The sequence below is a fragment of the Protomyctophum parallelum genome (genome assembly GCF_964188405.1).
Source record: "Protomyctophum parallelum genome assembly, chromosome: 22".
Taxonomy (NCBI): Eukaryota; Metazoa; Chordata; class Actinopteri; order Myctophiformes; family Myctophidae; genus Protomyctophum; species Protomyctophum parallelum.
The window spans coordinates 36,185,195-36,198,443 of NC_139714.1; the positions used below are offsets into that span (position 1 = coordinate 36,185,195).

A 13,249-nucleotide genomic window follows, 5' to 3' on the forward strand; every position below is an offset into this window, starting at 1 on the left:
CAGACACATCGCTGCTTTTGATGGATGGGCCTTGACACGCGTCTGATAGTAGCAACGCTCCAGTGTGTCGCACCACGGGCGACGGAGGCCCTCTGACTCACTCACACTCACACTCACACACACACACACACACACGCACACACGCACACATGCACGCACACACACACACACAGACGCACGGCTCAGCCATTGATCTAGCCCTACGTCACGCACACACAGACACACGGCTCAGCCATTGATCTAGCCCTACGTCACGCACACACACAGACACACGGCTCAGCCATTGATCTAGCCCTACGTCACGCACACACAGACACACGGCTCAGCCATTGATCTAGCCCTACGTCACGCACACACAGACACACGGCTCAGCCATTGATCTAGCCCTACGTCACGCACACACAGACACACGGCTCAGCCATTGATCTAGCCCTACGTCACGCACACACAGACACACGGCTCAGCCATTGATCTAGCCCTACGTCACGCACACACACACACACGGCTCAGCCATTGATCTAGCCCTACGTCACGCACACACAGACACACGGCTCAGCCATTGATCTAGCCCTACGTCACGCACACACAGACGCACGGCTCAGCCATTGATCTAGCCCTACGTCACGCACACACAGACACACGGCTCAGCCATTGATCTAGCCCTACGTCACGCACACACAGACACACGGCTCAGCCATTGATCTAGCCCTACGTCACGCACACACACAGACACACGGCTCAGCCATTGATCTAGCCCTACGTCACGCACACACAGACACACGGCTCAGCCATTGATCTAGCCCTACGTCACGCACACACAGACACACGGCTCAGCCATTGATCTAGCCCTACGTCACGCACACACAGACACACGGCTCAGCCATTGATCTAGCCCTACGTCACGGTGGGAGGCTGTGCAGGTGATGACTTGTTGCCGTTTGTTTTGTTTTGGTGTTGTCCTGTGATGCGTTAAAACGGTTTTGTACCGTGTGTCACTCACCACCACATCAAATATTTCATGTAATATCATGTCCGGCTGGATCTGAATGAATATAAAAACGCCTTCATTGTCAATATTGAACTCTACTACTTTATATCCATGAAATAGGCTCGCAGCAACAACAAAAATGCCCGGTAAAACGTCCTCATGGCTTTTTGTATTTTCTCGGAACCTCCCTTTGGCTTTTAACCCATTAAGACCTGGAACGCAGCTATGTAGCTGTTGAAACATAGATCTACAAGCTCATAGCTTGTAGATATGCTATTCTTTAAAAATCGTTAAAATGTGGCGCAAATCTTTGAATATATCCTTTCACAAAGAACGTTTTCCTCTCAAAATATGCTTTTGCTTCTGGAAGGGAGGAGGGGTAACCTGACGCTGCCAGATCCAAGAAGCTTGCTACACAAATTTGTTTCACAGCTTATTGGGATCTGGGATCTCGGAAGCAAATTCGATGACGGGGCTGTTCCTTTTTTTCAAGATACTTGGTAGATGATTGGATGGGACCGTCTGTCTATCACCGTGTGGGCGTGCAAACACAACCAATCATATTGACGTGTCTATATAGCTTCACATCCGGTTTCGCACATATCCCGCCCTTAGCTCACGCTGATTGGTTCGGTGCGGAGCGGATCGGATCGGTGTTAGCTGAACTCCCTGAGAGATCCCAGATGGTTGCTGTGTTGGGGAACATGGTTACCCAATACCGCCCCCATCTGGCAGCGTCAGGTTAGAGGAGGGGGGGGGGGTCCCTGGTAAAAAATATTGTATTTTCACCACTGACATGGAAACATAGGTTTTTCAGAAGACCTTTTTAAGTTTTTATAGAATCTGCTCTCGGGTGCTAATGGTCTCTTATGTCTCCCTGAACAGCAAAGACCAGGCTGAGCTGGACCCCGCAGACATGGAGGACGTGGAAGAGGTGGAGGAGGAGGAGACGGGAGAAGACGTCAACAGCAAAGGTATCGGCTCGACGACACAACCCTGTTTGGTTCAGTTTGGTAGTTACATGGATGAGGGCTGTGGGCGATGACACAACCCTGTTTGGTTCAGTTTGGTAGTTACATGGATGAGGGTTTAGGACGACGACATACCCTGTTTGGTTCAGTTTGGTAGTTACATGGATGAGGGTTTAGGACGACGACATACCCTGTTTGGTTCAGTTTGGTAGTTACATGGATGAGGGTTTAGGACGACGACATACCCTGTTTGGTTCAGTTTGGTAGTTACATGGATGAGGGTTGTGGGCGATGACACAACCCTGTTTGGTTCTAGTTGATCTACAAGCTCATAGCTTTACCTGTAGATGATTGATTGATTGATTCTTTATTGCAGACTCAGGGGAATCCATATCACAGTACAGTACAACAACACAATAGATAAAAAAGAATAATAAAAAGTAGAAAGAAATATACAATAAAAAGAGTTAAATCATATTCAGTTTCGAACATACAGACAAGTTCGCCAATGGTTCCACAGTCTGGAGGAGAACCTGACAGAACTACGTATCGTGTTAGTGATGACATTAATGATGTCATTCACTGACTCAGATACCCTACACATGAATTTGTACATAAGATTTCGTAGCACAGCAGAGCAGGTGGGAACCCCAACACTGACAAACATTTGGCTTGCACTGGAGCTTCTTGGAGCTCTCAGAAGCAGCCTCATACAGTCATTGTATGCCACTGTCAATCGTCTTATACTGGCCTGCTTGTAGGTCTGCTATTTTTGAAAAATCGTGAAAATAACTATTCTTTCAGAGCGTTTCAACTCCAATCTTTGCTTCAGGTGAGGTCCCTGGAACAACGTATTTTGAGATGGGGTCGGCAGCCAATTACATATACTAGCCCTTACCCGTAAGATATTGCCCCCCCCCCTCCCCCTTGTGGCCGTGGGGGGTACTGCGCCCTGGGTGCGTTATCGCATTTTTTAATTCACTAATAAATTAATCATGAATGTGTTAAATCGTTACGCCCTCCATATTATTATGGTCAATGCCTGTGTGGAAAGTGGGAGTGATTGGTGCAGGCGGTGAGGAGCTGAGACAGTGACAGTGACAGACAGACAGACATTGACTGAATTATAGTATGATGATATTTGGTGGTCCTCGACATGAAAATGTTTGAGCACCACTGAATAGAAACATAGGTTTTTTTTCAGAAAACTGTCAGCATTTTTTTTTTTTTTTTTTTTTTTTTTTTTGCGGCTTACGCCTTTTATTGATTTTTTAAGGGACAGATAGTAGGCTGACAGGAAACGGGAGAGAGATGGGGGGATGACATGCGGTAAAGGCCGTGTCGGGTTCGGGAGTCGAACCCGCGGCACACCGCGACTGGATCACCAGTCCGGTGCCCAGACCGTTACGCTACGGCCTGGGCCAACTGTCAGCATTTTGAAGACATTCTTTTAAATGTTGACGTCTGGTCTAAAGGGGTTAAAGTGTGGATCGTGACATGCTGTCTCCACCAGATGCCTTTCATCCCCCTGAGGGCTCTGGAGTCAAAGACATCCAGCCTGGCCGTCAGCGGAGTCCCAGGGGTGTCACTTGGAAACTTTAACCCATTCTGACCTGAGATCAGATTCATACGACGTTTCCACTGGACAGACACTGGTCTGATTAACCCATTTTGACCTGAGATCAGATTCTAGAAATGTCAGTCGTTCTTCGATTTTTCAAAAATAGCAGACCTACAAGCTCGTATCGCGCCACTCGGTGGCGCACTATGAGCTTGTAGATCTGCTATTTTTCAATAGCTAAAGCATAACATGATGCTAACACCAAAATGCGTTCCCGTTCAGATTGGGTTAATTCATATTGGACGCCCTTTTTATACCTCCTTGGAATAGATCTTCAAATAAATGGTCTGTTCTATTTAATTGGCTTATACTTGCAGCCTATTGTGGATATATATATTAGACAACTGATAACTGAGAATTCTAGTAAGTATGGTTTAGACTTTAGACTATAAATAAGCAAAAGGCTAGTCATGCTGACTGACGGTGAACACGCACACACGCCTTCAGCCAAAACCTCCTTGCGTGAGCCTCAAACTCCCAGTGAAATCATCGTGTTGCAATGAGAGTAATGCAGAGTTCCAGCTGGCCACCGTTTGCATGCTGAGAGAATGAGAGTGGGTCAACACAACACAACGCAGTGAGTTGTGACCCCATGAATCTCCACTGAAGAGATTTGGGAACCTGGCGTTGGCATTTAACCCATTCTGACCTGAGATCAGATTCATATGAGGTTTCCACTGTACACACACTGGTCTGTGGCTCGTATCGCGCCACTCGGTGGCGCGATATGAGCTTGTAGATCTGCTATTTTTAAATAGCTAAAGCATAACATGATGCTGACACCAATGCCCGGTCAGAATGGGTTAAAGGCAACGGAAGGCAGAAAGTAAGCCTGCTGGCTCGGTTATAAATGATGCAGCAGCTTCCTCCTCGCTGTCTAGTCGTCTGCGCTGCACACGGTTGTCTCGTGGTTCCCACTGCCCCATTTCATTTGTTTTTCATGTCGAGGACCCCCAAATTGACACTTATTAGGCCGCGAACCCCCCATGTGAAAAGGGAACACCAGGGACCCCCATAAGAGAAGATCTTTACGGCTCTAGCAGTGATTCTCAACCCGTTTAATTTCAAGGAGCCCCAGTTTGACATGCATCAGTCTATGGACCCCAAATGTATATTGTAAAATCAATTTAAATTTAACTCGGGAGTGGTTCCATTTGCACACCATTTGAGTTACAGACCCATAAGGGTCCATTTGGTTTTTTGGTCATTTAGCTGTGGACCCCCTGGAACCCCCTCAAGGACCCCACTTTGGGAACCACTGTCTTATGGCAAAGGTGATGCGTGATTATCGATAACACACACACACACACACACACACACACACACACACACACACACACACACACACGTGATTATCGATAACCCCCTACACATAGGACATGCGTGATTAATATCGATAATGACAGGTGGCAGATGTAGATACTATTGAGTTTTGGAATATTGTCACGGCTGTAAAACTGGTACAAATTATTTCAGGATGTCAATACTTGTCAACTCACCTTCTGCAGTTAGCCAGCCGAGTGGGCTTTGACGCCACATTGTACCTGTCCGGCTGTCAGAGCAGTGCATTGTACCTGTCCAGCTGTCAGAGAGCAGTGCATTGTACCTGTCCAGCTGTCACAGAGCAGTGCATTGTACCTGTCTACCTGTCACAGAGCAGTGCATTGTACCTGTCCATCTGTCAGAGAGCAGTGCATTGTACCTGTCCATCTGTCACAGAGCAGTGCATTGTACCTGTCCAGCTGTCACAGAGCAGTGCATTGTACCTGTCCAGCTGACACAGAGCAGTGCATTGTACCTGTCCAGCTGTCACAGAGCAGTGCATTGTACCTGTCCAGCTGTCAGAGAGCAGTGCATTGTACCTGTCCATCTGTCACAGAGCAGTGCATTGTACCTGTCCAGCTGTCAGAGAGCAGTGCATTGTACCTGTCCAGCTGTCACAGAGCAGTGCATTGTACCTGTCCAGCTGACACAGAGCAGTGCATTGTACCTGTCCAGCTGTCACAGAGCAGTGCATTGTACCTGTCCAGCTGTCACAGAGCAGTGCATTGTACCTGTCCAGCTGTCACAGAGCAGTGCATTGTACCTGTCCAGCTGTCAGAGAGCAGTGCATTGTACCTGTCCAGCTGTCACAGAGCAGTGCATTGTACCTGTCCAGCTGACACAGAGCAGTGCATTGTACCTGTCCAGCTGTCACAGAGCAGTGCATTGTACCTGTCCAGCTGTCACAGAGCAGTGCATTGTACCTGTCCAGCTGTCTGAGAGCAGTGCATTGTACCTGTCCATCTGTCTGAGCAGTGCATTGTACCTGTCCATCTGTCTGAGCAGTGCATTGTACCTGTCCATCTGTCTGAGCAGTGCATTGTACCTGTCCATCTGTCTGAGAGCAGTGCATTGTACCTGTCCACCTGTCAGAGCAGTGCATTGTACCTGTCCAGCTGTCACAGAGCAGTGCATTGTACCTGTCCAGCTGTCACACAGCAGTGCATTGTACCTGTCCAGCTGTCTGAGCAGTGCATTGTACCTGTCCATCTGTCTGAGCAGTGCATTGTACCTGTCCATCTGTCTGAGCAGTGCATTGTACCTGTCCATCTGTCTGAGCAGTGCATTGTACCTGTCCATCTGTCTGAGAGCAGTGCATTGTACCTGTCCACCTGTCAGAGCAGTGCATTGTACCTGTCCAGCTGTCACAGAGCAGTGCATTGTACCTGTCCAGCTGTCACACAGCAGTGCATTGTACCTGTCCAGCTGTCACAGAGCAGTGCATTGTACCTGTCCATCTGTCACAGAGCAGTGCATTGTACCTGTCCAGCTGACACAGAGCAGTGCATTGTACCTGTCCATCTGTCACAGAGCAGTGCATTGTACCTGTCCATCTGTCACAGAGCAGTGCATTGTACCTGTCCAGCTGTCACAGAGCAGTGCATTGTACCTGTCCAGCTGTCAGAGAGCAGTGCATTGTACCTGTCCATCTGTCACAGAGCAGTGCATTGTACCTGTCCAGCTGACACAGAGCAGTGCATTGTACCTGTCCAGCTGTCACAGAGCAGTGCATTCCCCAGTTTCACTTGCTTCGCATTAAGCGCTGAGTGAACAGGCGTGTACGTTAACCCATTCTGACCTGAGATCAGATTCATACAAGGTTTCCACTGGACACACGCTGGTCTGACGAACCCATTCTGACCTGAGATCAGATTCTAAAAATTCTAAAAAAATATTTTGATTTTTCAAAAATAGCAGACCTACAAGCTCGTATCGCGCCACTCGGTGGCGCGATATGAGCTTGTAGATCTGCTATTTTTCAACAGCTAAAGCATAACATGATGCCGACACCAAAATGGGTGCCCGTTCAGAATGGGTTAACACTGCTGTCAAAATCCTGGTTCGTAAGAGTTGTTATGCCTCATATTTACTTGCTTTCTAGTCACGTTGTGAGCTTGCAGATTGTCGGCTTCTCCACACTGTCGTACTATGAATATAAATCGTTGACTGGGGTACCCCATGGCTCTGTACTGGGGTCCCCCATGGCTCTGTACTAAGCGTGTACTAATGTTTTTGTAGGGAAAAAGTGGATGAGACCGAAAATCTTAAAACGTTGATCTAAATCAATCCGTCTGCGTTCGGGGTGTTTATAAAGGCAGAATTTGCATCTAGAATTCATTTGCATTCTAGATAAGGCCCTTATTTCCCTTCATGGTCTTGCGTAGCCAGGCAACTATTCCACAGAGTCTCAGACTTGACATCCCAAAAGCAGAGAACGGAAGCTGTTCGGCATTTCTGTTCTTGATCTTGAAACATCGGCAATTAGATGTACGTTTACTTATTGTACGTTGTACAGTATATTGCATGATTTGTTTTCATTTACGAACCGAACCACATGCCACTGTTGGTCAACTATGTGAAACTGTAATACACACACACACGTGCACGTGTGTCTCCTGTCATTTAGCAGGGCCCAAAATGTATCGCTCTACGCTGTCGTGAACGCGGCTCTTAAAGTGTGTCCTGTTCCTTGTGCACCCACAGCTCGCCAGCTCACAGTACAGATGATGCAGAACCCACAGATCCTGGCCGCTCTACAGGAGAGGTTGGACGGCCTGGTGGGCTCGCCCTCGGGGTACATGGAGAGGTGAGAGCTCAACGATCACTGCCACTCTTAAGCAAGCATGGCATAATTAATTCACTCTGCCATTAAAGCAGGCACTTGGATGTCCATCCTGACTCGTAGAGAGAGACCCCGAGGCAAGCGCTGCGCTGGTTTACTGCATGGCTCTAGCCATAAGTTCACCGTGCCAGACAGTCTCCTGTGCTCTCTCGTTTGTTTTTATTATTCTTTAATATATCTAATCTGAAACTTGCCTATATCACATCTTATTGAAAGAAACCAAAGACGATCTTGACTCCAAAACGGCACACTCTTCTATGTTGCTGACTGTAATAGAGCATCGAAGTCCTGACGTAACTCGCTCATCCCGACGATTCCCCTGGTTCGCGGAAGTAATTTCTCTATGGAGAATAACATGGGGTGATCTTAATATCGTCTACTATAAGCGTTGTGGTCCAAAAATAAACAATCTGTCTCGGCGTTATTGTCAGGGAGGTGTCTCTGTATCGTTTGCAACAGTCAGTCTCATTATATGATAGTCTGCTTCTAGCGAAAATCTAACTAATTCAGCAGCAGTAACATTAGCGTTTTCTCTCAGTCAGTTGATTCTTCATATCCATATGAGTGAAGCGGCCGGGATGACATGTTTATTTTTCAAACACAGTTCTTATATGAAGCAATCTAAAAATCCTCCTATGGCGATTTCAATGCAACTAAACAAATACATGAACCTGGGGACTGACGCCCTCTACTGAAAGTGACGTCAGACTTCGGTGCTCTATGGTGGAGATTTTGTATTTGTATCCTAAGATTCTGGTAAAAAAAATAGCTGGAAGTCTTGAAGGCAGACGCGAACAAACGAGTGAAGATATGTGATATTTGTCCGTCAATGACAAACGCCCGCGAGCGTTCATGAGCTAATCAAGCTCATTACTTTGTAGAGTGAGACTGAATCGAGGTGACTATCCTTAAAGGGACACTTCACCCTTTTTGCAAAAAAATATATGTTAATGACGTTTAGAAGCTTTAGAACACTTTCCTGGGGGTCCTTTTGTGTGTAATATGTGGTTTTAGATATTTTAGATTGTAGCAGTGAGCCTGTTGTCTCTGATGTCATGGACACTGGGCTCACTTCCTTCCTGGACTACATGTTGTCTCAGTAAGACAGCTCTCCCCCTATCCGCAAGGAGGAGCAGTGCACCAAAGAATTATGGGAATTGTAGTCCAGGAAGGTAGTGAGACCAGTGTCCATGACATCAGAGACAACGGGCTCACTGCTACAATCTAAAATAACTAAAACCACATATTACACACATAAATACCCCCAGGAAAGTGATCTAAAGCTTCTAAACGTCATTAACATATATTCTTTTGCAAAAAGGGTGAAGTGTCCCTTTAACTCGTGATTCAAAGCGGCTGCTTCCCTGGGTGTGCCCGTGTTCAAATGTACGTGTCACTGTCCCATGTGAAGAGTCCCTGGGTGTGCCCGTGTTCAAATGTACGCGTCACTGTCCCATGTGAAGAGTCCCTGGGTGTGCCCGTGTTCAAATGTACGCCTCACTGTCCCATGTGAAGAGTCCCTGGGTGTGTTCATGTACGCGTCACTGTCCCATGTGAAGAGTCCCTGGGTGTGCCCGTGTTCAAATGTACGTGTCACTGTCCCATGTGAAGAGTCCCTGGGTGTGCCCGTGTTCAAATGTACGCGTCACTGTCCCATGTGAAGAGTCCCTGGGTGTGCCCGTGTTCAAATGTACGCGTCACTGTCCCATGTGAAGAGTCCCTGGGTGTGCCCGTGTTCAAATGTACGCGTCACTGTCCCATGTGAAGAGTCCCTGGGTGTGCCCGTGTTCAAATGTACGCGTCACTGTCCCATGTGAAGAGCACAAACACCCCTTTATTGATGTCTTGGTCCCAGAGGGACCGGCTGGGTCACGTGGTCTTAACCAAAGTACATACGTCTCCTACTCGAGGCGCTTTTTGTAGCAATGATGCCATTTAGCAACCTAATGACTCGGCGGAGATTCCACTACAATCTCTGGGGGCCCCCCCAACGTCTCCAGAGGCCAGCTGTTAATTACAAAATACACTAACGTTCTCTCTCGACTGGAACGTCACAATTATTACTAGTTAGCATAATATCACCATACAGACCTTCTTTCAATGGAGAAAACACAAAAGCTCTGTTGGTTTTTAATTTTCACCACTTGGTACAACAACAAAGGGCCAGGGGTTGACCCTAACTGTTGTTCCGACTGCCCGTGCCAAGTAAATAAATAAATAAAGCGTTCCCAGCAAGTGGAGTTTGCTTTCAGGTTGCCCGACCGGGTGTCTTCATTAAATATTATTGGCTATTCATGAAGAACAACGTGACCATTGACTTATTCTACAAACGCACATTTTACCCATTTTATAATGGACAATTTAACTTTTCGGGCCAGTGGGCTACACCTTTTGGACAAGTAGAAAAGGACCTGTACTTGCCCGAGGAGCCCGAGTGCCTCTGAGAACTTGGTGTCAACTCCTGCAAAATGTCACGTCTTGCTTGATGCCTAAAGGTTGTTTTCCTTAGCTCTGTGCCCATGTCATATAAATGATAGTGGTGTGTTTTACTGCTTTCCAGAAACATGGTCGCACATATTGTCAAACTGAATATTAAGGGATCAAGGCCATGTATTTTAAAATATTTCACACAACAATGTTTTTATTTTATTTACCACCACTGGGTTTCCCCCATACAGCTTGACTTAGAATAATAACTGATTGTGATATGAATCCCCTGACGTGTGTGTCCCTGTGTGTCCGTCCCTGTCTGTGTGTCTGTCCGTGTGTGTCTGTGTGTCCTCCTGGTGTGTGTCCGTCCCTGTGTGTCCTCCTGGTGTGTGTCCTCATGTGTCCCTGTCGTCCTCAGTTTACCAAAGGTTGTAAAGAGACGCGTCAACGCCCTCAAGAACCTCCAGGTGAAATGCGCTCACATCGAGGCCAAGTTCTACGAGGAGGTCCATGAACTGGAGAGAAAGTACGCCGCCCTCTACCAGCCCCTCTTCGACAAAGTACGTACTGTGACCGCACACAGTCCACCCTGGACCACACACAGTCCATCCTGGACCGCACACAGTCCATCCTGGACCGCACACAGTCCATCCGTCTATATCATGACCGTTTTCAGAAAATCCCATGTTTTTGTGTCGGTGGTTCTCAAACTATTTCATGTCAAGGACCCCCAGCATTTGGCTGCGGAACCCCCGTCTGAAAATATGTATTTCCAGGGACCCAACCAGAAACCAATATTTGAGTTAAAAGCATTCACTGTGAAAGAAAATATATTCAAAGTTTTTCACACATTTTCACGATTTTTCAAAAATGGCAGATCTACAAGCTCATAGTGTGGCACTCAGTGCCACACTATGTATTTTTCTACAGCTAAAGTATAACACATTGCTTAGTTAAAACGCCAATCATTCCTGAATGATTTAATTGTGTTTTGGCCTTAAATTTGAATAAAAATAAAATGAGCTTTCCACTTAACAGGGCAGACGAATAACTCCACTATATTATACATGGAAATGTTTGACTTTTTTTCCCCTTGTAATTAAAAGTAATGGTTATAGCTATCAATACTCATGTGTTGTTGAAAGGCCAATGTGAATATTCAAATGTACTCAGTCTAGGTATGTTAATCGATTCATCGCCAATAAGAAATTAGTCGGTAGTTTTTAACATTTAATAACCAGTAATTTATCGAATATTATGCGGTTCTATCATTGGGTGGTTTTCTGTGAATGTAACGCTGTCTGCGAGCGTGTGGCCGAGGAAGGAACGCACATACACAGATGCCATCGCCTGGCCCTGTATCGGCAATGGTCAAATACATATTTCATTAAGGAATATAATATGCCTTTACATTTCTGTATATCGGTATTCATAGAAACTCACAGACTTTAATGAGGAAGGAATCTGTGCGACCCCCAAGCCTCTTGAACCTTGTGTGTGTTGAACCGTTAACATTGAACTGCACAACGAGTGTCTCTGCTTTGTGACAGCTGAGCTGAGACGTGCATACTCGGTCGTCAAAAAACGAACTATTGCCGCACCGCGCTCTATAACGTTGTGGCAGGAGTCGTTCTGCCACAGCATCTGTTGGCCTCCATCAGACGGCCATCAGTATGCACAGATCTTTTGTGCTGCCGTTTTCTGCCTCTGCTTAGCCAGCACAGACACCCCCACCCCCACCCACTCCCCCTCGCCTGGCTGCTCTTTGAAGCTAGCTGGAGATTTAGGGAGAAGGATGCTTTCTGTTTGAAGCTATAGCTCAAGATTTAGGGAGAAGGATGCTTTCTGTTTGAAGCTATAGCTCAAGATTTAGGGAGAAGGATGCTTTCTGTTTGAAGCTATAGCTCAAGATTTAGGGAGAAGGATGCTTTCTGTTTGAAGCTATAGCTCAAGATTTAGGGAGAAGGATGCTTTCTGTTTGAAGCTATAGCTCAAGATTTAGGGAGAAGGATGCTTTCTGTTTGAAGCTATAGCTCAAGATTTAGGGAGAAGGATGCTTTCTGTTTGAAGCTAGCTCAAGATTTAGGGAGAAGGATGCTTTCTGTTTGAAGCTAGCTCAAGATTTAAGGAGAAGGATGCTTTCTGTTTGAAGCTATAGCTCAAGATTTAGGGAGAAGGATGCTTTCTGTTTGAAGCTATAGCTCAAGATTTAAGGAGAAGGATGCTTTCTGTTTGAAGCTATAGCTCAAGATTTAAGGAGAAGGATGCTTTCTGTTTGAAGCTAGCTCAAGATTTAGGGAGAAGGATGCTTTCTGTTTGAAGCTATAGCTCAAGATTTAGGGAGAAGGATGCTTTCTGTTTGAAGCTATAGCTCAAGATTTAAGGAGAAGGATGCTTTCTGTTTGAAGCTAGCTCAAGATTTAGGGAGAAAGATGCTTTCTGTTTGAAGCTAGCTCAAGATTTAGGGAGAAGGATGCTTTCTGTTTGAAGCTAGCTGGAGATTTAGGGAGAAGGATGCTTTCTGTTTGAAGCTAGCTGGAGATTTAGGGAGAAGGATGCTTTCTGTTTGAAGCTAGCTGGAGATTTAGGGAGAAGGATGCTTTCTGTTTGAAGCTAGCTCAAGATTTAGGGAGAAAGATGCTTTCTGTTTGAAGCTATAGCTCAAGATTTAGGGAGAAGGATGCTTTCTGTTTGAAGCTAGCTCAAGATTTAGGGAGAAGGATGCTTTCTGTTTGAAGCTATAGCTCAAGATTTAGGGAGAAGGATGCTTTCCGTTTGAAGCTAGCTGGAGATTTAGGGAGAAGGATGCTTTCTGTTTGAAGCTAGCTCAAGATTTAGGGAGAAGGATGCTTTCCGTTTTGAAAAGAAAGCAAGGCCATTTCAGGCAGAGCCCAGAATATATTGCAGTTCTTTTTCTTTCAGGTGGGAAGGGCCAGGGGGGAACTTCTGATCGTTTTTCACCCTTTTTATTCGCACAGAAGGTTTAAACATTCATTTTTTTAGATTTTTAACGGTCACTGACAAGCGAGCGGAGCATAAAACCCAACACACTAATGGACTATCAATCTGAAATT

The 13,249-nt window shown here is 46.1% G+C and overlaps 1 protein-coding gene across 3 annotated transcripts in view; it reads left to right on the forward strand.

Annotated features, from left to right (window-relative positions):
* nap1l1 (nucleosome assembly protein 1-like 1) overlaps positions 1 to 13,249 on the forward strand; it is a 46,303-nt gene that overhangs the window by 14,511 nt on the left and 18,543 nt on the right. For all 3 annotated transcript variants that reach the window (XM_083757855.1, XM_083757853.1, XM_083757854.1), the window contains exons 3-5: positions 1,874 to 1,962; positions 7,607 to 7,709; positions 10,594 to 10,735. In XM_083757855.1, coding sequence (XP_083613981.1) covers positions 1,874 to 1,962; positions 7,607 to 7,709; positions 10,594 to 10,735 — 334 coding nt within the window. The remainder of the gene's footprint in view (positions 1 to 1,873; positions 1,963 to 7,606; positions 7,710 to 10,593; positions 10,736 to 13,249) is intronic.